This window comes from Carcharodon carcharias, chromosome 31 (genome assembly GCF_017639515.1).
Source record: "Carcharodon carcharias isolate sCarCar2 chromosome 31, sCarCar2.pri, whole genome shotgun sequence".
NCBI classification, from domain to species: Eukaryota; Metazoa; Chordata; class Chondrichthyes; order Lamniformes; family Lamnidae; genus Carcharodon; species Carcharodon carcharias.
The window spans coordinates 17,382,987-17,410,768 of NC_054497.1; the positions used below are offsets into that span (position 1 = coordinate 17,382,987).

Genomic DNA, 27,782 nt, shown 5'->3' on the forward strand with positions numbered 1-27,782 from the left:
TATTGAGGTAGCTGCTTGGCCGCCTGTAAACCCTGGCAGCAGGATAGTGGCGTCTTCTGTGGCCCCTTCCACCTTGGACAACCTCTTGTCCCTGCACCCCTGGTGCCCGCGCCTGTCCTCCCAAAGGTGGCTCCCCTGGAGGCTGAATGTGCACTCCTGGCCTCCTCCCCCATCTAGCCCTCCATTCCCCCTCAGAGGAGCTGCCTCCAGTGGAGAGCACAACTCCCACGCCCAGGCTAAGGGAGGGCTTTGTGAAAGCTGCAGACCCCAGAGTCCCGACCAAGGCTTTTACTCCTGTCCAAGCAGCTGGTTTGAGTTTCGAAGTCTTCCTGCTCACACTGGCAAGTAAAAGTAACTTTCACAATTAAATACCTCAAACATCACATTTGCAACCCCACTAACCCCTCTTATCCGACCGGTGGATGAGATTTATACAAGTGCCTCCTACCTGCCTGCCCGTTGCATCCGTGCGATGTCCTGAAGATTGCACAGGCTGCGAAAAATCGAGATCAATTACTGCCTCACGGGCCTTAACTGGTCTGTTAATTGATGGCGCATCCGAACTTAGAGCGCGCCCACCTTCCCAAATATCGCGATGGCGCGAGGTGATGTCGGGACACTCGCCCAATGTCACCGCGTGTCATTTTACGGTGATGTGGGTGTACAGTTCCCACCCCCACACGCCGATGGGAAAATTCTGGCCTATATAAATCTATGCAAGATATGGACCCCTAAAACCTTGTCTTTGTGATGTTGCCCATTTGCATCCACACAGCATATTTCACCTGTCACTGACAATGAATATGATATTTGTATCACACTTAGACACAGTGGTACTGATGCACTCAAGAGATAATTGGGTATTTGTGGAGTGACACTTAAGCGATTGAGAGATTGGCAATCTGGTGAGAATATATCCCTGAAATGTGTCTTCTGGCCACTTTGGCTTTTTGTGTTCCTCCTCATGCTTTGACTGCTGAGCGCATGAGAGAATTCTGTTCCTTCATCCTGCCTTTGTCTCATGCACCGTAAGTTTGCAACTAGCCTCTTCCTCTTCTTCCAAATGGCCCACATGCTGTTCCACTGTACAGTGTGTGCAATTGATGTGCAGTTGTGTCTGAGTTAACCTTGTCCTGTAGCTAAGATTATAACTGTCCTCGTTGTTCTCATGATTTGATTGATAATTCCAGATTTTTCCCGTTACCGTTAATTCTATGTTTTCATTTTGGGATAATGATGATGTTTTAATGAGTTACCAGTCATGGTAAATGATGCTTTCTCTTAAACCAATGTCCTGTCTGTAGACCTGGCTGCATTTGATCCTCTTTTTATTACTTTCTGAAACATGAAAGCTCTTTTCTCTGTTGTTCTTTTTCACAACCTCTTCCCTTTTGTCTTTTATCTCTTATTCTTTATCTTTCTTTTGCTTCTTTTCCTAAGTTTAACCAATCAATTTCATAGACCCCTTTTCTCATTCTTCCCTGTTTTCTCTTTCTTTATTAGGGATTTTTATTTTCTATTAGATTTGCATTTTTATTTTCTTTCCTCGATTTGGTTTCTCTTGTTCCATTTCCCCACACCTGCTTTCTTTCAATGCCTTGACATTCATGATTTTCACTATTTTTCTTTGGTACTTCCCGTTTTAGTTGCATATTTTAACTAAACTATTTTACTTCTGCTTTCTGTCTGACTCTACTTTGCCGGTTAGGATCATTGTGACAACTCTGACACATTTTGACACTGATCCTCGTCCTCCTCCAGCTTTAAAAAGGCACTTTCCTGTTAACCTCCACCTGAACATGAGTCAATTATCAATAATTACCTCCATTTTGCTGACAGGAATTAGAGCTGAAATGCAGCTCATGCTTTCATGACAAGCCTTTTATGCTTCTCAAAATCTGGATGCATTTACGTAAAAAGAAAAAAAAAACATAATGAGGACGTTAATTCTTTTCCACAAATAAATAGGCTTCTCTCTCTTTCCTCAGACATTCGCACATCACCACTCAGAACTTTGCTGTTCTTAAGCCAGGGCTTCATTATAGACTATTCTTGAAACAATTGTTTGGCAAATTCCATTTTTTTGTCATTATTTTAAACTTCAGAAAAGAAACTTCAATTTGTTCTTCATCTAGACAAAGGTAAAATGATTTTATATATTTATGATAATTTATGTGAGATGTTACCCTTATTGCTGTTATTTACAGCAGACTAATGTTGCTGCAGATGTTGTGTGTAACTGAGTCCAGGCTGGCAATACAAGATTGTGAGGAACAAGCTCTATGAACCTAGCAAGCATTATGCTAGAACTAAGCACAATTGTGTCTGCAGCAGGAGTACAGTTTATTGAAGGATTAGAAAATCAGCTGATTTTATTGGCCTGTGAGCTGCTGCCTTTCTCAGGAGACTGTTTAACATTGAGATGTCTCAGTTAAAAGTGGAGAATTGAAAGATTTGCCATTTACTGCTAGATTCTGTACGTGGCACTGATTGTTGGGAATCCAAAGTGCATTGGTGACCTGTTAAAAGTTAGTGTCTGGTGTCGGCCATTGAAGTCTGGATAATGATGAGCAGCAGGTCACTAGTGACAGGGGATTTTGTTACTTCCACTCCAGTCAATTCCTTTCTGGATGCTTTCCCCATCCATGAAGAGCAGCTGTGAGCAAACTGTTGGTCGACAAGCTCTCAATCCTTGTTCTCCTCGCACTGCACCGCCCTGCCCCCTACAGTGCCCCCATCGCACTTCCCGCTCACTGTACTCCCCTCACTGTACTCCCCTCACTGTACCCCCCTCACTGTACCCGCCTCACTGTACCCCCCTTCACTGTACTCCCCTCACTGTACCCCCCTCACCGTACTCCCTCACCATACTCCCCTCACTGTACTCCCCTCACTGTACCCCCCTCACTGTACCCCCCTCACTGTACTCCCCTCACCGTACTCCCTCACTGTACTCCCCTCACCGTACTCCCTCACTGTACCCCCCTCACTGTACCCCCCCTCACTGTACACCCCTCACTGTACTCCCCTCACTGTACTCCCCTCACTGTACTCCCCTCACGGTATTCCCCTCACCGTACTCCCCTCACGGTACTCCCCTCACCGTACTCCCCTCACTGTACCCCCTCACTGTACTCCCCTCACCGTACTCCCTCACTGTACACCCCCTCACTGTACCCCCCTCACGGTACTCCCCTCACCGTACTCCCCTCACTGTACCCCCTCACCGTACTCCCTCACTGTACCCCCTCACTGTACCCCCCTCACCGTACTCCCCTCACTGTACTCCCCTCACCGTACTCCCCTCACTGTACCCCTTCACTGTACTCCCCTCACCGTACTCCCTCACTGTACCCCCCCTCACTGTACCCCCTCACTGTACCCCCCTCACCGTACTCCCCTCACTGTACTCCCCTCACTGTACCCCCCTCACTGTACTCCCCTCACCGTACTCCCCTCACCGTACTCCCTCACTGTACTCCCCTCACCGTACTCCCTCACTGTACCCCCCCTCACTGTACTCCCCTCACTGTACTCCCCTCACCGTACTCCCCTCACTGTACTCCCCTCACAGTACTCCCTCACCGTACTCCCTCACTGTACTCCCCTCACGGTACCCCCTCGCTGTATCCCCTCACTGTACCCCCCTCACTGTACCCCCCTCACTGTACTCCCCTCACTGTACCCCCCTCACTGTACTCCCCTCGCCGTACTCCCCTCACTGTACCCCCCTCACTGTACCCCCCTCACTGTACCACCCTCACTGTACTCCCCTCACTGTACCCCCTCACCGTACTCCCCTCACTGTACCCCCTCACTGTACCACTTCACTGTACCCCCCTCACTGTACCCCCCCTCACTGTACTCCCCTCACCGTACTCCCTCACTGTACCCCCCTTACAGTACCCCACCTCACTGTACCCCCCTCACCGTACTCCCTCACTGTACTCCCTCACTGTACCCCCCTCACTGTACTCCCCTCACTGTACTTCCCTCACTGTACCCCCTCACTGTACCCCCTCACTGTACTCCCCTCACCGTACTCCCCTCACTGTACTCCCCTCACTGTACCACCCTCACTGTACTCCCCACGCCGTACTCCCCTCACTGTACCCCCCTCACTGTACTCCCCTCACTGTACCCCCCTCACTGTACCCGCCTCACTGTACCCCCCTTCACTGTACTCCCCTCACTGTACCCCCCTCACCGTACTCCCTCACCATACTCCCCTCACTGTACCCCCCTCACTGTACCCCCCTCACTGTACTCCCCTCACTGTACTCCCTCACTGTACTCCCCTCACCATACTCCCTCACTGTACCCCCCCTCACTGTACCCCCCCCTCACTGTACACCCCTCACTGTACCCCCCTCACTGTACTCCCCTCACCGTACTCCCCTCACTGTACTCCCCTCACTGTACCACCCTCACTGTACTCCCCTCGCCGTACTCCCCTCACTGTACCCCCCTCACTGTACTCCCCTCACTGTACCCCCCTCACTGTACCCGCCTCACTGTACCCCCCTCACTGTACTCCCCTCACTGTACCCCCCTCACTGTACCCCCCTCACTGTACTCCCCTCACCGTACTCCCTCACTGTACTCCCCTCACCATACTCCCTCACTGTACCCCCACTCACTGTACCCCCCCTCACTGTACACCCCTCACTGTACTCCCCTCACTGTACTCCCCTCACTGTACCCCCCTCACGGTACTCCCCTCACCGTACTCCCCTCACTGTACCCCCTCACCGTACTCCCTCACTGTACTCCCCTCACTGTACTCCCCTCACGGTACCCCCTCGCTGTACCCCTTCACTGTACTCCCTCACTGTACCCCCACTCACTGTACCCCCCCTCACTGTACACCCCTCACTGTACTCCCCTCACTGTACTCCCCTCACTGTAACCCCCTCACGGTACTCCCCTCACCGTACTCCCCTCACTGTACCCCCTCACCGTACTCCCTCACTGTACCCCCTCACTGTACCCCCCTCACCGTACTCCCCTCACTGTACTCCCCTCACCGTACTCCCCTCACTGTACCCTTCACTGTACTCCCCTCACCGTACTCCCTCACTGTACCCCCCCTCACTGTACTCCCTCACTGTACCCCCCTCACCGTACTCCCCTCACTGTACTCCCCTCACTGTACCCCCCTCACTGTACACCCCTCACCGTACTCCCCTCACTGTACTCCCTCACTGTACTCCCCTCACCGTACTCCCTCACTGTACCCCCCCTCACTGTACTCCCCTCACTGTACTCCCCTCACCGTACTCCCCTCACTGTACTCCCCTCACAGTACTCCCTCACCGTACTCCCTCACTGTACTCCCCTCACGGTACCCCCTCGCTGTACCCCCTCACTGTACCCCCCTCACTGTACCCCCCTCACTGTACACCCCTCACTGTACTCCCCTCACTGTACTCCACTCACTGTACCCCCCTCACGGTACTCCCCTCACCGTACTCCCCTCACTGTACCCCCTCACCGTACTCTCTCACTGTACCCCCTCACTGTACCCCCCTCACCGTACTCCCCTCACTGTACTCCCCTCACCGTACTCCCCTCACTGTACCCCTTCACTGTACTCCCCTCACTGTACTCCCTCACTGTACCCCCCCTCACTGTACTCCCTCACTGTACCCCCCTCACCGTACTCCCCTCACTGTACTCCCCTCACTGTACCCCCCTCACTGTACACCCCTCACCGTACTCCCCTCACCGTACTCCCTCACTGTACTCCCCTCACCGTACTCCCCTCACTGTACTCCCCTCACAGTACTCCCTCACCGTACTCCCTCACTGTACTCCCCTCACGGTACCCCCTCGCTGTACCCCTTCACTGTACCCCCCTCACTGTACCCCCCTCACTGTACTCCCCTCACTGTACCCCCTCACTGTACTCCCCTCACCGTACTCCCCTCACTGTACCCCCCTCACTGTACTCCCCTCGCCGTACTCCCCTCACTGTACCCCCCTCACTGTACCCCCCTCACTGTACCACCCTCACTGTACTCCCCTCACTGTACCCCCTCACCGTACTCCCCTCACTGTACCCCCCTCACTGTACCCCCCTCACTGTACCCCCCTCACTGTACCCCCCCTCACTGTACTCCCCTCACCGTACTCCCTCACTGTACCCACCTTACAGTACCCCACCTCACTGTACCCCCCTCACCGTACTCCCTCACTGTACTCCCTCACTGTACCCCCCTCACTGTACTCCCCCCACTGTACTTCCCTTACTGTACCCCCTCACTGTACCCCCTCACTGTACCCCCTCACTGTACTCCCCTCACCGTACTCCCCTCATTGTACTCCCCTCACTGTACCACCCTCACTGTACTCCCCTCGCCGTACTCCCCTCACTGTACCCCCCTCACTGTACCCCCCTCACTGTACTCCCCTCGCCGTACTCCCCTCACTGTACCCCCCTCACTGTACCCCCCTCACTGTACTCCCCTCACTGTACCCCCTCACTGTACTCCCTCACTGTACCCCCCCTCACTGTACCCCCCTCACGGTACTCCCCTCACAGTACTCCCTCGCCGTACTCCCCTCACTGTACCCCCCCTCACTGTACTCCCTCACTGTATCCCCCCTCACTGTACCCCCCTCACGGTACTCCCCTCACTGTACTCCCCTCACTGTACCCCCCTCACGGTACTCCCCTCACCGTACTCCCCTCACTGTACCCCCCCTCACTGTACTCCTCTCACCGTACTCCCCTCACTGTACCCCCTCACTGTACCTCCTCACTGTACTCCCCTCACCGTACTCCCCTCACTGTACTCCCCTCACTGTACCACCCTCACTGTACTACCCTCGCCGTACTCCCCTCACTGTACCCCCCTCACTGTACCCCCCTCACTGTACTCCCCTCGCCGTACTCCCCTCACTGTACCCCCCTCACTGTACCCCCCTCACTGTACTCCCCTCACTGTACCCCCTCACTGTACTCCCTCACTGTACCCCCCCTCACTGTACCCCCCTCACGGTACTCCCCTCACTGTACTCCCCTCGCCGTACTCCCCTCACTGTACCCCCCCTCACTGTACTCCCTCACTGTACCCCCCCCTCACTGTACCCCCCTCACGGTACTCCCCTCACTGTACTCCCCTCACTGTACCCCCCTCACGGTACTCCCCTCACCGTACTCCCCTCACTGTACCCCCCTCACTGTACTCCCCTCACCGTACTCCCTCACTGTACCCCCCCTCACTGTACCCCCCCTCACTGTACACCCCTCACTGTACCCCCCTCACTGTACTCCCCTCACCGTACTCCCCTCACTGTACTCCCCTCACTGTACCACCCTCACTGTACTCCCCTCGCCGTACTCCCCTCACTGTACCCCCCTCACTGTACTCCCCTCACTGTACCCCCCCTCACTGTACCCGCCTCACTGTACCCCCCTTCACTGTACTCCCCTCACTGTACCCCCCTCACCGTACTCCCTCACCATACTCCCCTCACTGTACTTCCCTCACTGTACCCCCCTCACTGTACCCCCCTCACTGTACTCCCCTCACCGTACTCCCTCACTGTACTCCCCTCACCATACTCCCTCACTGTACCCCCCCTCACTGTACCCCCCCTCACTGTACACCCCTCACTGTACTCCCCTCACTGTACTCCCCTCACTGTACCCCCCTCACGGTACTCCCCTCACCGTACTCCCCTCACTGTACTCCCCTCACCGTACTCCCTCACTGTACCCCCTCACTGTACCCCCCTCACCGTACTCCCCTCACTGTACTCCCCTCACCGTACGCCCCTCACTGTACCCCTTCACTGTACTCCCCTCACCGTACTCCCTCACTGTACCCCCCCTCACTGTACTCCCTCACTGTACCCCCCTCACCGTACTCCCCTCACTGTACTCCCCTCACTGTACCCCCCTCACTGTACACCCCTCACCGTACTCCCCTCACCGTACTCCCTCACTGTACTCCCCTCACCGTACTCCCTCACTGTACCCCCCCTCACTGTACTCCCCTCACTGTACTCCCCTCACCGTACTCCCCTCACTGTACTCCCCTCACAGTACTCCCTCACCGTACTCCCTCACTGTACTCCCCTCACGGTACCCCCTCGCTGTACCCCCTCACTGTACCCCCCTCACTGTACCCCCCTCACTGTACTCCCCTCACTGTACCCCCTCACTGTACTCCCCTCACCGCACTCCCCTCACTGTACTCCCCTCACTGTACCCCCCTCACTGTACTCCCCTCGCCGTACTCCCCTCACTGTACCCCCCTCACTGTACCCCCCTCACTGTACCACCCTCACTGTATTCCCCTCACTGTACCCCCTCACCGTACTCCCCTCACTGTACCCCCCTCACTGTACCCCCTCACTGTACCCCCCTCACTGTACCCCCCCTCACTGTACTCCCCTCACCGTACTCCCTCTGTACCCACCTTACAGTACCCCACCTCACTGTACCCCCCTCACCGTACTCCCTCACTGTACTCCCTCACTGTACCCCCCTCACTGTACTCCCCCCACTGTACTTCCCTTACTGTACCCCCTCACTGTACCCCCTCACTGTACTCCCCTCACCGTACTCCCCTCACTGTACTCCCCTCACTGTATCACCCTCACTGTACTCCCCTCGCCGTACTCCCCTCACTGTACCCCCCTCACTGTACCCCCCTCACTGTACTCCCCTCACTGTACCCCCTCACTGTACTCCCTCACTGTACCCCCCCTCACTGTACCCCCCTCACGGTACTCCCCTCACTGTACTCCCCTCGCCGTACTCCCCTCACTGTACCCCCCCTCACTGTACTCCCTCACTGTACCCCCCCTCACTGTACCCCCCTCACGGTACTCCCCTCACTGTACTCCCCTCACTGTACCCCCCTCACGGTACTCCCCTCACCGTACTCCCCTCACTGTACCCCCCCTCACTGTACTCCTCTCACCGTACTCCCCTCACTGTACTCCCCTCACTGTACCCCCCTCACTGTACCCCCTCACTGTACCCCCCTCACTGTACTCCCCTCACCGTGATCCCTCACTGTACTACCCTCGCCGTACTCCCCTCACCGTACTCCCCTCACTGTACCCCCCTCACTGTAACCCCTTCACCGTACTCCCCTCACCATACCCCCCTCACTGTACTCCATCACTGTACGCCCCTCACTGTATGCCCCTCACTGTACCCCCTCACTGTACCCCCCTCACTGTACTCCCCTCACCGTACCCCCTCACTGTACTCCATCACTGTACTCCCCTCACCGTACTCCCCTCACTGTACTCCCCTCAATGTACCCCCCTCACCGTACTCCCCTCACTGTACCCCGTCACTGTACTCCCCTCACCGTACTCCCCTCACTGTACTCCCCTCACTGTACCCCCTCACTGTACTCCCCTCACCGTACTCCCTCACTGTACCCCCCCTCACTGTACTCCCCTCACCGTACTCCCTCACTGTACTCCCCTCACCGTACTCCCTCACTGTACTCCCCTCACCGTACTCCCTCACTGTACTCCCCTCACCGTACTCCCTCACTGTACTCCCCTCACTGTACTCCCTCACTGTACCCCCTCACTGTATTCCTCTCACTGTACTCCCTCACTGTACCCCCTCACTGTACCCCCCTCACCGTACTCCCTCACTGTACCCCCTCACTGTACTCCCCTCACCGTACTCCCCTCACCATACCCCCCTCACTGTACACCCCTCACTGTACCCCCTCACTGTACTCCCCTCACCATACCGCCCTCACTGTACTTCCCTCACTGTACCCCCCTCACTGTACTCCCCTCACCGTACTCCCCTCACTGTACTCCCCTCACCGTACTCCCCTCACTGTACCCCCCTCACTGTACCCCCCTCACTGTACCCCCCTCACTGTACTCCCCTCACCGTACTCCCTCACTGTACCCCCTCACCGTACTCCCCTCACCGTACTCCCCTCGCTCTACCCCCCTCACTGTACCCCCTCACTGTACTCCCCTCACTGTACCCCCCTCACTGTACCCCCCTCACTGTACCCCCCTCACTGTACTCCCCTCACTGTACCCCCCTCACTGTACCCCCCTCACTGTACTCCCTCACTGTACTCCCCTCACCGTACTCCCCTCAATGTACCCCCCCTCACCGTACTCCCCTCACTGTACCCCCTCACTGTACTCCCCTCACTGTACCCCCCTCACTGTAACCCCTTCACCGTACTCCCCTCACCATACTCCCCTCACTGTACCCCCTCACCGTACTCCCCTCACCATACTCCCCTCACTGTACCCCCCTCACTGTACTCCCCTCACTGTACTCCCTCACTGTACCCCCCTCACCGTACTCCCCTCACTGTACTCCCCTCACTGTACCCCCCTCACCGTACCCCCTCACTGTACCCCCTCACTGTACCCCCCTCACCGTACCCCCTCACTGTACCCCCTCACTGTACCCCCCTCACTGTACTCCCCTCACTGTACTCCCTCACTGTACCCCCCTCACCGTACCCCCTCACTGTACCCCCTCACTGTACCCCCCTCACTGTACTCCCCTCACTGTACTCCCTCACTGTACCCCCCTCACCGTACTCCCCTCACTGTACTCCCCTCACTGTACTCCCCTCACTGTACCCCCCTCACTGTACTCCATCACTGTACTCCCCTCACCGTACTCCCCTCAATGTACCCCCCCTCACCGTACTCCCCTCACTGTACCCCCTCACTGTACTCCCCTCACTGTACCCCCCTCACTGTAACCCCTTCACCGTACTCCCCTCACCATACTCCCCTCACTGTACCCCCTCACCGTACTCCCCTCACCATACTCCCCTCACTGTACCCCCCTCACTGTACTCCCCTCACTGTACTCCCCTCACTGTACTCCATCACTGTACTCCCCTCACTGTACTCCCTCACTGTACTCCCCTCACTGTACTCCCCTCACTGTACCCCCCCTCACTGTACTCCCCTCACCGTACTCCCCTCACTGTACCCCCCTCACTGTACTCCCCTCACTGTACTCCATCACTGTACTCCCCTCACCGTCCTCCCCTCACTGTACTCCCCTCACCGTACTCCCCTCACCGTACTCCCCTCACCGTACCCCCCTCACTGTACCCCCCTCACTGTACTCCCCTCACTGTACCCCCCTCACTGTACTCCCCTCACCGTACTCCCCTCACCGTACTCCCCTCACCGTACTCCCTCACTGTACCCCCTCACTGTACTCCCCTCACCGTACTCCCTCACCGTACTCCCTCACTGTACTCCCCTCACTGTACCCCCCTCACTGTAACCCCTTCACCGTACTCCCCTCACCATACTCCCCTCACTGTACCCCCTCACCGTACTCCCCTCACCGTACTCCCCTCGCTGTACTCCCCTCACTGTACCCCCTCACTGCACTCCCCTCACCGTACTCCCCTCACTGTACACCCCTCACCGTACTCCCCTCACCGTACACCCCTCACCGTACTCCCCTCACTGTACCCCCTCACTGCACTCCCCTCACCGTACTCCCCTCACTGTACACCCCTCACCGTACTCCCCTCACCGTACTCCCCTCACCGTACACCCCTCACCGTACTCCCCTCACCGTACACCCCTCACCGTACTCCCCTCACTGTACCCCGCTCACCGTAGCCCTCTCACTGTCCCCCTGTTCACCATACACTGTCACCATACTCTCCTCGCTGACCCCCTAACTGTCCTCCCATCATAAGACCATAAGACATAGGAGCAGAAATTAGGCCATTCGGCCCATCGAGTCTGCTCCGCCATTCAATCATGGCTGATAAGTTTCTCAACCCCTTTCTCCCGCCTTCTCCCAGTAACCTTTAATCCGCTTACCAATCAAGAACCTATCTATCTCGGTCTTAAATACACTCAATGACCTGGCCTCCACAGCCTTCTGTGGCAATGAATTCCATAGATTCACCACTCTCTGGCTAAAGAAGCTTCTCTTCATCTCTGTTCTAAAAGGTCTTCCCTTTACTCTGAGGCTGTGCCCTCGGGTCCTAGTTTCTCCTACTAATGGAAACATCTTCCCCATGTCCACTCTATCCAGGCCTTTCAGTATTCTGTAAGTTTCAATCAGATCCCCCCTCATCCTTCTAAACTCCATCAAGTATTGACCCAGAGTCCTCAAACGTTCCTCATATGTTAAGCCTTTCATTCCTGGGATCATTTTTGTGAACCTTCTCTGGACCCCCTCCAGGGCCAGCACATCCTTCCTGAGATACGGGGCCCAAATTGCTCACAATATTCTAAATGTGGTCTGACCATAGCCTTATAAAGCCTCAGCAGCACATTCCTGATTTTATATTCTAGTCCTCTCGAAATAAATGCCAACATTGCATTTGCCTTCCTAACTACCAACTCAACCTGCAAGTTAACCTTAAGAGAATCCTGGACTAAGACTCCCAAATCCCTTTGCACTCCAGATTTCTGAATTCTCTCCCCATTCAGAAAATAGTCTATGCCTCTCTTCTTCCTACCAAAGTGCAGCACCTCACACTTCCCCACGTTGCATTCCATCTGCCACTTCTTTGCCCATTCTCCTAACCTGTCCAAATCTTTCTGCAGCCTCCCCACCTCCTCAATACTACCTGTCCCTCCACCTATCTTTGTGTCATCTGCAAACTTAGCCAGGATGCCCTCAGTTCCTTCATCTAGATCATTAATGTATAAAGTGAAAAGTTGTGGTCCCAACACTGACCCCTGCGGAACTCCACTAGTCACCGGCCCCCAGCCTGAGAAGGACTCCCTTATCCTCACTCTCTGCCTCCTGCCAGGCAGTTAATCTTCTATCCATGCTGGTACCTTGCCTCTAACACCATGGGCTCTTATCTTACTGAGCAGCCTCCTGTGCGGCACCTTGTCAAAGGCCTTCTGGAAGTAAGTAGATAACATCCATTGGCTCTCCTTTGTCTAACCTACTTGTTACCTCCTCAAAGAATTCTAACAGATTTGTCAGGCATGACCTCCCCTTGATGAAACTATGCTGACTTTGCTCAATTTTACCATGCACTACCAAGTATTCTGAAATCTCATGCTTAATAATGGACTCTAAAATCTTACCAACGACCGAGGTCAGGCTAATCGGCTTGTAATTTCCAGTCTTTTGCCTCACTCCCTTCTTAAACAGGGGGGTTACATTAGCAATTTTCCAGTCCTATGGGACCCTCCCTGACTCCAGTGATTCCTGAAAGATCACCACTAATGCCTCCACTATCTCTTCAGCTATCTCCTTTAGAACTCTGGGTGTAATCCATCTGGTCCAGGTGATTTATCCACCTTCAGACCTTTCAGTTTTCCTAGCATCTTCTCCTTGGTAATGGCCACCATACTCACCTCTGCCCCCCAACTCTCTTGAACTTTGGGGATTTCACTCGTGTCTTCCACCATGAAGACTGACGCAAAGTACCTATTCGTTCCTCTGCCATTTCTTTGTTCCCCATTACTACTTCTCCAGAGTCATTTTCCAGCAGCCCAATGTCCACTTTTGCTCCTCTTTTACCCTTTATATATCTTAAAAAAACTCTTGCAATCTTCTTTTATATTACTGGCTAGTTTACCTTCATATTTAATCTTCTCCCTCCTTATTTCTTTTTTAGTTGTCCTCTGTTGGTCTTTGCAGGCTTCCCAATCCTCTGGTTTCCCACTGCTCTTCGCCGCATTGTTTGCTTTCTCTTTAGCTTTTATGCTGTTCCTGACTTCCCTTGTCAGCCATGGTTGCCTCGTCCTCCCTTTAGTATGCTGCTTCTTCCTAGGGATGAGCTTTTGCTGTGTCTCCCAAATTACTCCCAGAAACTCCTGCCATTGCTGTTCCACTGTCTTTCCTGCTAGGCTCATCTCCCAGTCAATTCTGGCCAGCTCCTCCCTCATGCCTCTGTAGTTGCCTTTATTCAAGTGTAATATCGTTACATCTGATTCCAGCTTTTTCCTCTCAAATTGCAGGTAAATTCTATCATATTATGGTCACTTCCTCCTAAGGGTTCCTTCACCTTAAGCTCCCTTATCAAATCTGTCTCATTACACATCACTAAATCTAGAATTGCCTGTTCCCTAGTGGGCTCCACCACAAGCTGCTCCAAAAAGCCAGCTCGTAGACATTCCACAAATTCCTTTTCCTGGGATCCACTACCAACCTGATTTTCCCAGTCTACCTGCATATTGAAATCCCCCATGATCACTGTAACCTTGCCTTTCTTACATGCCTTTTCTATCTCCTGGTGTATCTTGTGCCCCACATCCTGACTACTGTTCGGAGGCCTGTACATAACTCCCATTATGGTTTTTTTTACCTTTGCGGTTCCTCAACTCTAACCACACAGATTCTACATCATCTGACCCTATGTCATTTCTTGCTATCGAGTTGATTTCATTTCTTACTAACAAAGCAACCCCACCCCCTCTGCCAACCTGCCTATCTTTTCGATAGGATGTATATCTTTGGATATTTAGCTCCCAGTCCTGATCCCCTTGCAGCCATGTCTCCGTGATGCCCACCACATCATACCTGCCAATTTCAATCTGCACCACAAGCTCATTTACCTTATTTCGTATGCTGCGTGCATTCAGATACAACATCTTCAGTCCTGTATTTCCCATCCCCTTTTTCATTGACGTCCCTTTATCTGATGTGCTTGAAGTTAGATTCCTAACCCTTTCCAAACACTCTGTCCTATTTTGTGTTCTGGAGACTTTAATAGCCTCTCCTGGGCTCTCCTTTCTTTTCATCTTTTTCATAATTTTCCATCAAGTTGAATCCACCCCCCCACATGCTAACCTGCTGCTTTGTTTCCCATTGGTCATACTTCTTGGAGTTTTACCCTTCCCCCCCCCCCCCCACTTTCTAGTTTAAAGTCCTGTTGACCACCCTATTTACCCTTTTCGCTAGAACATTGGTCCCAGATCAGTTCAGGTGGAGACCGTCCCAATGGTACAGATCCCTCCTGTTCCAATACTGATGCCAGTGCCCCACGAAATGGAACCCCTCTTTCCCGCACCACTCCTTTAGCCACGTGTTTACTTTCCTTATTCCCACGTCCCTATGCCGATTTGCACGTGGCTCGGGTAATAATCCGGAGATTATAACCCTTATGGACCTGTTCTTTAATTTAGTTCCTAGTTCCTGATAATCCCCAAACAGGTCCTCTTTCCCAGTCTTACCTATGTTATTTGTCCCAACGTGGACCACAACAACTGGATCCTCCCCCTCCCTCTCCAATATCCTTTCAAGCCGGTCAGAGATGTCCCTCACCCTGGCACCGGGCAGGCAACATACCATGCCGGACTCTCGATCCTGCTTACAAACGAAGCTATCAATTCCCCTAATTATAGAATCCCCACAACTACCACTTGCCTTTTTGCTCCCCTTCTTGAATGGCCTCCTGTGCCACAGCACCGTGGTCAGCTGGCTCATCCTCCCTAAAGCCCTGTTCCTCATCCACACAGGGAGCAAGTACCTCGTACCTGTTGGACAAGGTCAAGAGCTGAGGCTCCTCTGTTCCTGAACACAGGATCCCCCTACCTGCCTCACTTGCAGTCACACCCTGCTGACCCTGACCACTGACTGAACTTGAGGTACTTAATCTACCGGGTGTGACCGCCTCCTGAAACAAAGCGTCCAGGTAACTCTCCCTCTCCCGGATGTGCTGCCGCGTCTGGATCTCGGACTCCAGCTCATCAATTCTGAGCCGGAGTTTCTCCAGCAACCAACACTTGCTGCAGATGTGGTCACTGCTCAACGCAATGGGATCTGCCAGCGCCCACATCATACAGCTGCACCACATCACCCGCCCAGCCATTTTGACATAGATAATTAATTTATTAATTAACTTTGCAGTATTTTTTTTCAAATTTGGCACAGATTTCCTACCAACTAATCAGGTCACAGCTTTCCTGTGATGTCACTTTTTCAGTTTTGGCTTCAGTTACTCTGTGCCCTGAGGTCACCGCTCTGGTGCTCCTCCCTCCAAGTCTGCTCCCTGGAGACAAGGCCGTGAATCCCCGAGGTAAGCTAGATTTATACTTACCACTCCGGTGTTCCTCCCTCCGAGTCTGCTTGCAGGATTTACTCACCAATCAGCAGTTTTTTCTTTAAAATCCACTTTCAGAAGAGTTACCCTCGCAGGTCTGGTGCACTCCTGATTGCGCTGCCTCTTCCTCTCTTTTTTTTTAGGTTTGAGGAGGCGGAAGGGATGGAAACACTACAGCAATGTAATGTTTGGGGCTATTCCATTCTTTGACAGTGGGTCCTCCTCGATTCCCTCCTGATCTCAGTGGCTGTGGTGACTTCTCCCAGAATGCTTCAGTCACTTCTCACCAGCGCCCTCTGTTGGTTGCTCTTCCTCCTGTTGAGTGCAAGAGTCCTTCTCCTCGGTTCCCTTCTGAGTCGCGGTAGCTGCGATGACTTCTCCCAGAATGCTTCAGTCACTTCTCACCAGTGCTCTCTGTTGGATCGCCATCAGTGTACCCTCCTTACTGTTCCCCCTCACCAAACCCCCCTACCTCACTCTACCTCCCTCACTGTACTCCCTGTTTCCCCCTCACTATTCCCATCACCTTACACTTTCAGCATACACCCCTCATTATATCCCCTCTACGTACTCGCCCCTAACTGTACTACCACCTCACTGAATTCCCCCTTAACATTAGCTGGTGAACTTACCAATACTGTGGGGTGCCTAACAGTATAAATTTTAAAGCATTAAACCATTAACTCATTTAAATTAGAGATTTAGTGCTGATGTTAAAATGCTTTAACATATTTTTCTTTGATTAGCAATATTAGGGGGTTGGAGTTTAAAAATAGGGAAGTCTTGTTACAACTGTACAGGGTGTTGGTGAGGCCGCACCTGGAGTACTGGGTACAGTTTTGATCCCCGTATTTAAGAAAGGATATACTGGCATTGGAGCCAGTTCAAAAGAGATTAACTAGGCTGATTCCTGGGATGAAGGGGTTGACTTATCAAGAACGGCTAAACAGGTTAAGTCTTTATTCATTAGAGTTTAGAAGAAAGAGGGGTGATCTTATTGAAATGTACAAGATTCTGAGGGGGCTTGACAGGGTAGATGTTGAGAAGATATTTGTACTGGGGGGGAATCTCAAACTAGGGGACATAGTTACAGAGTAAGGGGACACTCATTTAAAACTGAGATGCAAAGGTATTTCTTCTCTCAGAGGGTAGTGAATGTCTTGAATTCTCTACCCCAGGGAGTTGTGGAGGCTAGATCAGTGAAAGTATTTAAAGAGGAGGTAGATAGATTTTTGGAATATCGGGGAGTTGAGGGCTATGAGGAGTTGGCACGAAAGAGGAATTGAGGCCTGGGGCAGATCAGCCATGATCTTATTGAATGGCGGGGCAGGCTTAAGGGGCCGAATGGCCTCCTCCTGCTCCTATTTCTTATGTTTTTATGTAATGCCTGTAAATGAAACTGGTCTAATTCCAGTAAAGGAAACAGAAACTGTGGCCTTTGGAGCCAAGTCAGAGGCACAGGAAGAGGTCACAGGCAGTTTCTTTGTGAGAGTTCAGTTCATACTCTTTCTGTAACCCAACATAATTTGATGTCTGACACAAGTCCAATGCAAAACTCAGGTGACAGTGAATCTCTTCTCACTTTAATGCAGACATACAATTTAATTGTTTTTCTTTTCTCTTCAGATGTATAAAAGCAGGACCCTGATCTGGATGTCTTTGATCCTTTGTGGCTTAGTGACTGAATGTTTCGGATTAGTTATCATGGTAATTATATTTGCTCTTTTATGGTCTGTTGTTGGGTCTGAATTTGAGTCAGAACTGGGGTGGGAGCAGAGTTTTCTGTAGGAGAAGCTTGGCCTGAGGTTGATATTCCTCTGCCTCCACTTAATGTCAGTGAAACCAAACTGGCTGAAAGGCTTGGGTAAGTAGTTGAAAATGGAAATCTCTTCTCACTTTTCCCTCAGTGACATACCAGTTTTACCAGGTCAGGTATAGACAGAATGACATCAGCATGTGATTTCCAGGAACAAGTCTAAAACTCACCCTTTCGCATTGTACCAATGGAATATTCCAGCCTTGATATTAAACCTGCACCTTCCCTAATTTCCCAGAAATATCAGTGTCTCCAAGTTTAGAACTGAACTAGAAATTTACCAGAGTCCCACTGGAGTGTCTTCATTGCTAGCAGAAACACCCAGCTGGGCTAGTTAATTTTTTATTGTCGGGGGTTCCTCACTATGGGAATAAAGATCTGTACTCACTCACTCATGGCAAAGCCCACTATTTGGAGGTGGTCCTTACTGTACAGGTGGTCTCTCCGTGGGAAGAGGTTGCTGTACAGAGGGCTTTCTCTGTTCAGATTCTCCAGTGCAGAGCTGATATCTCTCTGGAACTGAGCTTTGTACAGCTGGTCTTTTTCTCTCTCTCTCTCCAGAGTTGGGCTGTGTACAGCTGATCTGCAAAGGTGGGAAGGGACCTCTCTGTAGACTGAGTCTCCTGTTGAGTTAAGCTCTCTAGAGAATGGATTAGTATCTTTATCTGAGATCTGTGGCTGTGGTCTCCAATGTGTTGGTGCATCTAAAAAGAGACAGTAAAATAGTGGTGGAAAACAAAGAAAATCATGGATCTTGGGAAAACAAAAAAAAACACAGAAGTCAATCTGCAAAATCTATTTTTCAGCCCAAAGACAAGAGAGGTTGGACATTGAACAGCGCTGGATATTTGTTAGGCCCACGTGAGTAATGTGATCACTACCTCAGACCCCATTCTGATTATTCTTAACATTGCATGGATGCTACAGGGGATAGTATAATCCAACACTCAATAATGTGTTTCCTTATAACTAAAAGAAGAAAAATGAGGCAACTTATATTTATATGTTGTGTCCTCATGTCATATCAAAGCATTTCACAGTTAATGAATTATTTTCAAGCATAGAAGATCCACAGAGGGGCAGAGAGGCCAATGTCCAGATAATCTGCTAATTGTGGTTTTCAGACTAGGACACAAAGTGAATTTAAATAGTGTAATGCAGAGAGAATCTGGATTATCACTGAACACAGCACCCTCCAACAATGCAGCACCCTTCCAGTGCTGCACTGAAACACCCTCATAGTTTATATGCTCAAGTCCGGAAGTGACACCTGAGCTGGCAGCTTCTATGGAGTGAGAAACAGAGTTAACGTTTCAGGTCAATGATCTCAGATCCAGCCATTATATGTTTGAATGTGTAGAAAGGTTGGAGTTTACACTGAAAGTATTAATAGTCAGAGTTAGAGTTATTTGCTTATATTTTATTTTTATTTTGCTTTCTTTGATTTGAATGATATGTTTGGAATATCCCCCCTTGATTTGAGACAGATCTTGTCCTGTCTCATTTAGGTGTTGCAGTTAGGAGTAGAGTTGATCCAGAGTAGCTGTGAGTGGCAGAAAACACAGTCAGATTCTTCCTGATGCCTCTGTCCAAAAAACTAGAGGACACATGAATGAATGAGCAGCCAAGGTGATTCTGGACTCCAGAATACTGTATTATTGGAGCTAATGTGTAAACACTTTCTATTTTGCTGTTTATCCTTTTTTATAGTCACAAAGTTACACAACGATCATTACAGTGATGAAGCCACAACTGAAATTTCTGATAACAAATTCCATAGGATTAGAAAAGAAATAAACTTTGTGTTAATTGTTCCTAAAAGTAATGGCTCTGATTTTACCTCCCCAGCCTTAGGGAAATTGGTCCCTAGGAGGAGTGGCCCCTCATTTGAGCAACTGTAACTAAAGAGCACAAAAAGCTGTCTTGAGTCAGTGGTATCCCTTTAAATATGCAAATCAGGTGATGAGAGAAAGCCAAACCTGTCAGGACGAATCGCCTTTCCTCACACCCTCACCCTCCCTCACTCACCCTCCCTCACTCACCCTCCCTCACTCACCCTCACCCTCCCTCACTCACCTTCACCCTCCCTCACTCACCCTCCCTCACTCACCCTCCCTCACTCACCCTCACCCTCCCTCACTCACCTTCACCCTCCCTCACTCACCCTCACCCTCCCTCACTCACCCTCACCCTCCCTCACTCACCTTCACCCTCCCTCACTCACCCTCACCCTCCCTCACTCATCCTCCCTCACTCACCTTCACCCTCCCTCACTCACCCTCACCCTCCCTCACTCACCCTCCCTCACACACCCTCACCCTCCCTCACTCACCCTCACCCTCCCTCACACCCTCACCCTCCCTCACTCACTTTCACCCTCCCTCACTCACCCTCACCCTCCTTCACTCACCTTCACCCTCCCTCACTCACCCTCCCTCACTCACCCTCCCTCACTCACCCTCACCCTCCCTCACTCACCTTCACCCTCCCTCACTCACCCTCACCCTCCCTCACTCACCCTCACCCTCCCTCACTCACCTTCACCCTCCCTCACTCACCCTCACCCTCCCTCACTCATCCTCCCTCACTCACCTTCACCCTCCCTCACTCACCCTCACCCTCCCTCACTTACCCTCCCTCACACACCCTCACCCTCCCTCACTCACCCTCACCCTCCCTCACACCCTCACCCTCCCTCACTCACTTTCACCCTCCCTCACTCACCCTCACCCTCCTTCACTCACCTTCACCCTCCCTCACTCACCCTCCCTTACTCACCTTCCCTCACTCACCCTCGCCCTCCCTTACTCACCTTCCCTCACTCACCCTCACCCTCCCTTACTCACCCTACTTCACTCACCCTCACCCTCCCTCACTCACCTTCCCTCACTCACCCTCACCCTCCCTCACTCACCTTCCCTCACTCACCCTCACCCTCCCTTAATCACCTTCACCCTCCCTCATTCACCTTTGCCCTCACTCAGCTTTTCCCTCACTCATCCTCTTTCACACACACCCTCTCTCACTCAACCTCCCTCTCACACCCTTAACTTCCCTCACTCATCCTCATTCACCCTCTCCCTCATTCATCCTCTGCCTTACTCACCTCTCTCTCACACACTCCTCACCCATCCTCAAACTCTCCTCACCCTCTCCCTCACTCACCTTGCCACACTTATCCTTCCCTAACTCAGTCTCACCTGCACTCACCAACTCCCTTGGATGTGGGAAGTACTTATTGTACTGGGAATGGGAGGGGCTTATTGTCCTGGGAATTGGAGGGGCTTATTGTATTGGGAATGGGAGGGGCTTGTTGTACGGGAAGTAGGGGCGCTGACTCTACTGGGAATGGGAGAGGCTTATTGTACTGGGGAGGGGAGGGGCTGACAATACTGGGAATGGTAGTGTCTAATTGTACTGGAAATGGGAGGGCCTGATTGCACTGGGAAACAAAGGGCGCTGACTCTACTGGGAATGGGAGGGATATTGTACTGGGAATGGGAGGGGCTGACAATATTGGGAATGGTAGTGTCTAATTGTACTGGAAATGGGAGGGCCTGATTGCACTGGGAAACAAAGGGCGCTGACTCTACTGGGAATGGGAGGGACTTATTGTACTGGGAATGGGAGGGGCTTGTTGTACTGGGAATGGGAGAGGCTTATTGTACTGGGGAGGGGAGGGGCTGACAATACTGGGAATGGTAGTGTCTAATTGTACTGGAAATGGGAGGGCCTGATTGCACTGGGAAACAAAGGGCGCTGACTCTACTGGGAATGGGAGGGACTTATTGTACTGAGAATGGGAGGGGCTTATTGTACTGAGAATGGGAAGGACTTATTGTACTGGGAATGGGAGGGGCTTATTGTACTGAGAATGGGAGGGGCTTATTGTACTGGGAATGGGAGGGGCTTATTGTACTGAGAATGGGAGGGGCTTATTGTACTGGGAATGGGAGGGGCTTATTGTACTGAGAATGGGAGGGGCTTATTGTACTGGGAATGGGAGGGGCTTATTGTACTGAGAATGGGAGGGGCTTATTGTACTGGGAATGGGAGGGGCTTATTGTATTGGGAATGGGAGGGGCTTATTGTACTGGGAATGGGAGGGGCTTATTGTACTGAGAATGGGAGGGGCTTATTGTACTGGGAATAGGAGGGGCTTATTGTACTGGGAAACGGGGGCACTGACTCTACTGGGAATGAGAGACACTTATTGTACTGGGAAGGGGAGGGGCTTTTTGTGCTGGAAAGGGGTGGGGCTGACTGTACTGGAAAGGGGTGGGGCTGACTGTACTGGAAAGGGGTGGGGCTGACTGTACTGGAAAGGGGTGGGGCTGACTGTACTGGAAAGGGGTGGGGCTGACTGTACTGGAAAGGGGTGGGGCTGACTGGACTGGAAAGGGGTGGGTCTGACTGGACTGGAAAGGGGTGGGGCTGACTGGACTGGAAAGGGGTGGGGCTGACTGGACTGGAAAGGGGTGGGGCTGACTGGACTGGAAAGGGGTGGGGCTGACTGGACTGGAAAGGGGTGGGGCTGACTGGACTGGAAAGGGGTGGGGCTGACTGGACTGGAAAGGGGTGGGGCTGACTGGACTGGAAAGGGGTGGGGCTGACTGGACTGGAAAGGGGTGGGGCTGACTGGACTGGAAAGGGGTGGGGCTGACTGGACTGGAAAGGGGTGGGGCTGACTGGACTGGAAAGGGGTGGGGCTGACTGGACTGGAAAGGGGTGGGGCTGACTGGACTGGAAAGGGGTGGGGCTGACTGGACTGGAAAGGGGTGGGGCTGACTGGACTGGAAAGGGGTGGGGCTGACTGGACTGGAAAGGGGTGGGGCTGACTGTACTGGAAAGGGGTGGGGCTGACTGGACTGGAAAGGGGTGGGGCTGACTGGACTGGAAAGGGGTGGGGCTGACTGGACTGGAAAGGGGTGGGGCTGACTGTACTGGAAAGGGGTGGGGCTGACTGGACTGGAAAGGGGTGGGGCTGACTGGACTGGAAAGGGGTGGGGCTGACTGGACTGGAAAGGGGTGGGGCTGACTGGACTGGAAAGGGGTGGGGCTGACTGGACTGGAAAGGGGTGGGGCTGACTGGACTGGAAAGGGGTGGGGCTGACTGGACTGGAAAGGGGTGGGGCTGACTGGACTGGAAAGGGGTGGGGCTGACTGGACTGGAAAGGGGTGGGGCTGACTGGACTGGAAAGGGGTGGGGCTGACTGGACTGGAAAGGGGTGGGGCTGACTGGACTGGAAAGGGGTGGGGCTGACTGGACTGGAAAGGGGTGGGGCTGACTGTACTGGAAAGGGGTGGGGCTGACTGTAATGGAAAGGGGTGGGGCTGACTGTACTGGAAAGGGGTGGGGCTGGGCTGAGTGTAAATGGGAAGTGGGAGGGGCTGATTGCATTGGGAGGTGGGTAGGTATTTTCTGGGGCTATAAAGAGAAAATGGCAAATGCTGGAAAATTGAAATTAAAACAAAAAATTGGCAAATACACATCTGAACGCATCAGCAACTGAAAAACAAAAGAACTAGTTAACACTTTGAGCAAAGCACTCGGATGTGAAATAATTGTTAAAAACAAAAAACTGCGGATGCTGGAAATCCAAAACAAAAACAGAATTACCTGGAAAAACTCAGCAGGTCTGGCAGCATCGGCGGAGAAGAAAAGGGTTGACGTTTCGGGTCCTCAAGTGTTGAAGGGTCATGAGGACTCGAAACGTCAACTCTCTTCTTCTCCGCCAATGCTGCCAGACCTGCTGAGTTTTTCCAGGTATTTCTGTTTTTATTGTGAAATAATTGTAATTGATCCATTAGTGAATGAGGTCAATGGAGAGGCTGTGTCTCCCTATGTATTACTGGGGGTTATTGAACTAATTATCCTTTCCTTCCAGATGCTGCGAATGGTCACAGGTCACTGACTGACAAGGGGGGACTCGCTGGGAAGAGAGAAGTCTTCGACGATAATTACAAATCAGTTGTAACAAGTTTCAGTAAGAATGGATGTTTTATATTGTTATTGTGTAGGATTTTAAATCGCCCCTGTGTAAATAGTCCCTGTGTAAATAGTCCCTGTGTAAATAGTCCCTGTCCCTGTGTAAATAGCCCCAGTGTAAATAGTCCCTGTGTAAATAGTCCCTGTCCCTGTGTAAATAGTCCCTGTGTAAATAGTCCCTGTCCCTGTGTAAATAGTCCCTGTGTAAATAGTCCCTGTCCCTGTGTAAATAGCCCCAGTGTAAATAGTCCCCGCGCAAATAGTCCCTGTCCCTGTGTAAATAGTCCCTGGGTGAATAGTCCCTGTCTGAATAGTCCCTGTCCCTGTAAAATCAGTCCCTGTGTAAATAGTCCCTGTGTGGGAACCAGAGCCAGGACTGTCCTGTAATGATGCTGCTCAGCCAGGAACAGGAAATCCGAGGGACTTGTGTGGGTCAGAGGGACTGAGGGAGACCCTCCGTGTGAGTCAGAGGGACTGAGGGAGACCCTCTGTGTGAGTCAGAGGGACTGAGGGAGACCCTCTGTGTGAGTCAGAGGGACTGAGGCAGACCCTCTGCGTGGGTCAGAGGGACTGAGGGAAACTCTCTGTGTGGGTCAGAGGGACTGAGGGAAACTCTCTGTGTGGGTCAGAGGGACTGAAGGAGACCCTCTGTGTGGGTCAGAGGGACTGAGGGAGACCCTCTGTGTGGGTCAGAGGGACTGAGGGAGACCCTCTGTGTGGGTCAGAGGGACTGAGGGAAACTCTCTGTGTGGGTCAGAGGGACTGAAGGAGACCCTCCGTGTGGATTAGAGGGACTGAGGGAAACTCTCTGTGTGGGTCAGAGGGACTGAGGGAGACCCTCCGTGTGGGTCAGAGGGACTGAGGGAGACCCTCCGTGTGGGTCAGAGGGACTGAGGGAAACTCTCTGTGTGGGTCAGAGGGACTGAAGGAGACCCTCCGTGTGGGTCAGACGGACTGAGGGAGACCCTCTGTGTGGGTCAGAGGGACTGAGGGTGACCCTCTGTGTGGGTCAGAGGGACTGAGGGAGACCCTCTGTGTGGGTCAGAGGGACTGAGGGTGACCCTCTGGGTGGGTCAGAGGGACTGAGGGAGACCCTCTGGGTGGGTCAGAGGGACTGAGGGAAACTCTCTGTGTGGGTCAGAGGGACTGAGGGAAACCCCCTTTTGAGTTGTTGAGACCCAATCTATAATATTCAACTTTAAAAAGACCCAAAATACTTAAAATATTAACATTTACTTGAAATTGTTTTTTAAGATTGAAATGTCTTTAATAAGCTGTTAAATCTTTAAAACATTAAATAAATTCAGAAAAGTTGATCCAAGGCTTTTTTCACTAAATTACATTTTGATATTATGGCTTGAAGCTATTTTGAGTAGTGGAGTACACGGTGTCACATACACAGCCCTGGGCTGATGGAAGCTGTGATGAGCACTCACTGAGATGGGTACTGACTGGAAGGTTTGCGAGCAGTGCTGTTGATTGGCAATGACAAAATGAGTGATGTGTTGCAATGCCTGATGTTATCGTCTTTTGTTTTAAGGTAATCCACTGAATTCAGTTGATGATAATGCCCTTCAGACGCTGACAGAATTCCTGAGATACTTGCGCCTGAGAGGTGGGTTCTAAAGGATTCCAAGAGCAAACACAGATAAGGAGAGTGAACCATAATTAGCACCTTCAGCATCAAAGTTAAGGTAGCTCAGGGGGTCAAGATGTCTCCCAGTATCACCCTGGACCATTCAGACTTCTGTCAGAGTAGCTCGATAAAAGCTTTAATTTGCTTGCAGGTTCCTGGACTAGGCTGTTGAAATCTGCCAGTGTGATTACGCCTGATTAGTATTCAGTGACTACTTGTGTGATAATTGTGTAAGGATAGCTCTGGATAAACTGGCTTTCCTATTAGGTCATAGACCAGGCAATCCCAGGATTTATTGAGCTGCAACCATGGAGCATGAGGGTGTCCTTACGGTTAGAAAACCAGGAAGTATGTTCCCTATTATCGGAAAGCTGGATTGCCATACTGCAGGAAGGCCAGCACACTTGGAGGCTGTAGCTGGGGAGTGGACGGGAGGGAGGAAGGGCGAGATTGTGGAGGCCAGTCAGGTGTGGGGATGGTAAGATAGGCCAGGGGACTGGGAGAATGAGAAAAACTGGGCTGGAGTGGGGAAGAGGCCAGGGGATCTGAGATAGTGGGTTCAGAGCCTGGAACATCAGAGGTAGGTCAGGGCCTGGAAAATTCCATATTTGTGGGGATGGCCTAATCGTAAGGGAGTGAACAGTTGGAAACTATGAGGGAAACAGGGTCACTGTGAGGGACACACGGTCACTGTGAGTGACACACGGTCACTGTGTGGGACACACGGTCACTGTGAGTGACACACGGTCACTGTGAGGGACACACGGTCACTGTGAGTGACACACGGTCACTGTGAGGGACTCACGGTCACTGTGAGTGACACACGGTCACAGTGAGGGACAGACGGTCACTGTGAGATACACAGGGTCACTGTGAGTGACACACGGTCACTGTGAGGGACACATGGTCACTGTGAGTGACACACGGTCACAGTGAGGGACATACGGTCACTGTGAGTGACACACGGTCACAGTGAGTGACACAAGGTCACTGTGAGGGACACACAGTCACTGTGAGGGAAACAGGGTCACAGTGAGTGACACAAGGTCACTGTGAGGGACACACAGTCACTGTGAGGGACACAGGGTCACAGTGAGTGACACAAGGTCACTGTGAGTGACACACGGTCACTGTGAGGAACACACGGTCACAGTGAGTGACACACGGTCACTGTGAGGGACTCACGGTCACTGTGAGTGACACAGGGTCACTGTGAGGGACTCACGAAAACTGTGAGTGACACAGGGTCACAGTGAGGGACACACAATCACTATGGGTGACATAGGGTCACTGTGAGGGACACACGGTCGCTGTGCGGGATACTGCTTAGGTTGAAAAGAGAATAAGAGTAGTTTCAGCTAATTAGGAAACTAGTTTTTATTATTCATTCATGGGATGTGCGTGTCGCTGGCTGGGCCAGCATTTATTGTCCACCCTTAGTTGCCCTTCAGAAGGTGGTGGTGAGCTGCCTTCTTGAACTGCTGCTGTCCATGTAGTGTAGGTACATCCACAGTGCTGTTAGGGAGGGTGTTCCAGGATTTTAACCCAGCGACAGTGAAGGAATGGTGATAATTTCCAAGTCAGGATGGTGAGTGACTTGGAGGAGAACTTGAAGGTGATGGTGTTCCCATCTATCTGCTGTCCTTGTCCTTCTAGATAGTAGTAGTCCTGGGTTTGGAAGGTGTTGTCTAAGGAGCCTTGGTGAGTTCCTGCAGTGCATCTTGTAGATGGTACACACTGCTGCTACTGTGCATTGGCGGTGGAGGGAGTAAATGTTTGTGGATGGGGTGCCAATCAAGCAGCTGCTTTGTCCTGGGCAGTGTCAAACTCCTTGTGTTTTATGGGAGCTCCACTCATCCAGGCAAGTGGAGAGTTCGGCATTTGAACTTGGATATTAAAAGATGATAGAATGTAGGAGGAGGGATAACTGGTAGAAAAATGTTTAATTTGTCAATAAGTTGTTTTCATGGACTGTTTAAATATTTGAATATTTTATCATTATTTTGGCAGAATCTGGCCTCCTGGATAACTCTGCAATGCTGTTCTCAGCAGACCAAACACAACAAGCATAAGCCTTTGGGTTTTGAGCCCTCGCATGTAAAGCTACAGATGTTTTTGTTCGCAAAAGAAACAGACCCCACCCCATTGTGATTATTTGCACGAAATCAAAGGTTTGAGTTTTGCTGGTGAAATGTCCCTAAAATAAAGTGAAGCAAAGAAGTTGCACCTTTCTCCAGTCTTTCTCTTTGTGTCTCAGTATCTCATTAAACCCAATTTTAAAAACGTCAAGGTCTGAGATCATTCCAGACAGAGAAGCCAAGGATAATT

The 27,782-nt window shown here is 51.9% G+C and overlaps 1 protein-coding gene across 1 annotated transcript; it reads left to right on the forward strand.

The window, feature by feature from the left end:
* Positions 1–2,069: 2,069 nt before the first annotated feature.
* On the forward strand, positions 2,070–27,526 carry LOC121271553 (galanin peptides-like). The gene is made up of 6 exons (XM_041177552.1): positions 2,070–2,141; positions 17,640–17,720; positions 18,636–18,690; positions 23,718–23,816; positions 25,359–25,433; positions 27,465–27,526. The coding sequence occupies exons 2-6, from the start codon at positions 17,640–17,642 to the stop codon at positions 27,524–27,526; spliced, it is 372 nt and encodes a 123-aa protein (XP_041033486.1). The 5' UTR covers positions 2,070–2,141.
* Positions 27,527–27,782: the final 256 nt, after the last annotated feature.

Bases quoted from the DNA above. Each gene is read 5' to 3' on its own strand.
- LOC121271553 (XM_041177552.1), top strand. From the start codon at position 17,640: ATGTATAAAAGCAGGACCCTGATCTGGATGTCTTTGATCCTTTGTGGC. The intron at 18,691-23,717 runs GTGAGTAATGTG...CTTTCCTTCCAG, and splicing joins TGGATATTTGTTAGGCCCAC to ATGCTGCGAATGGTCACAGG. The intron at 25,434-27,464 runs GTGGGTTCTAAA...TTATTTTGGCAG, and splicing joins GAGATACTTGCGCCTGAGAG to AATCTGGCCTCCTGGATAAC.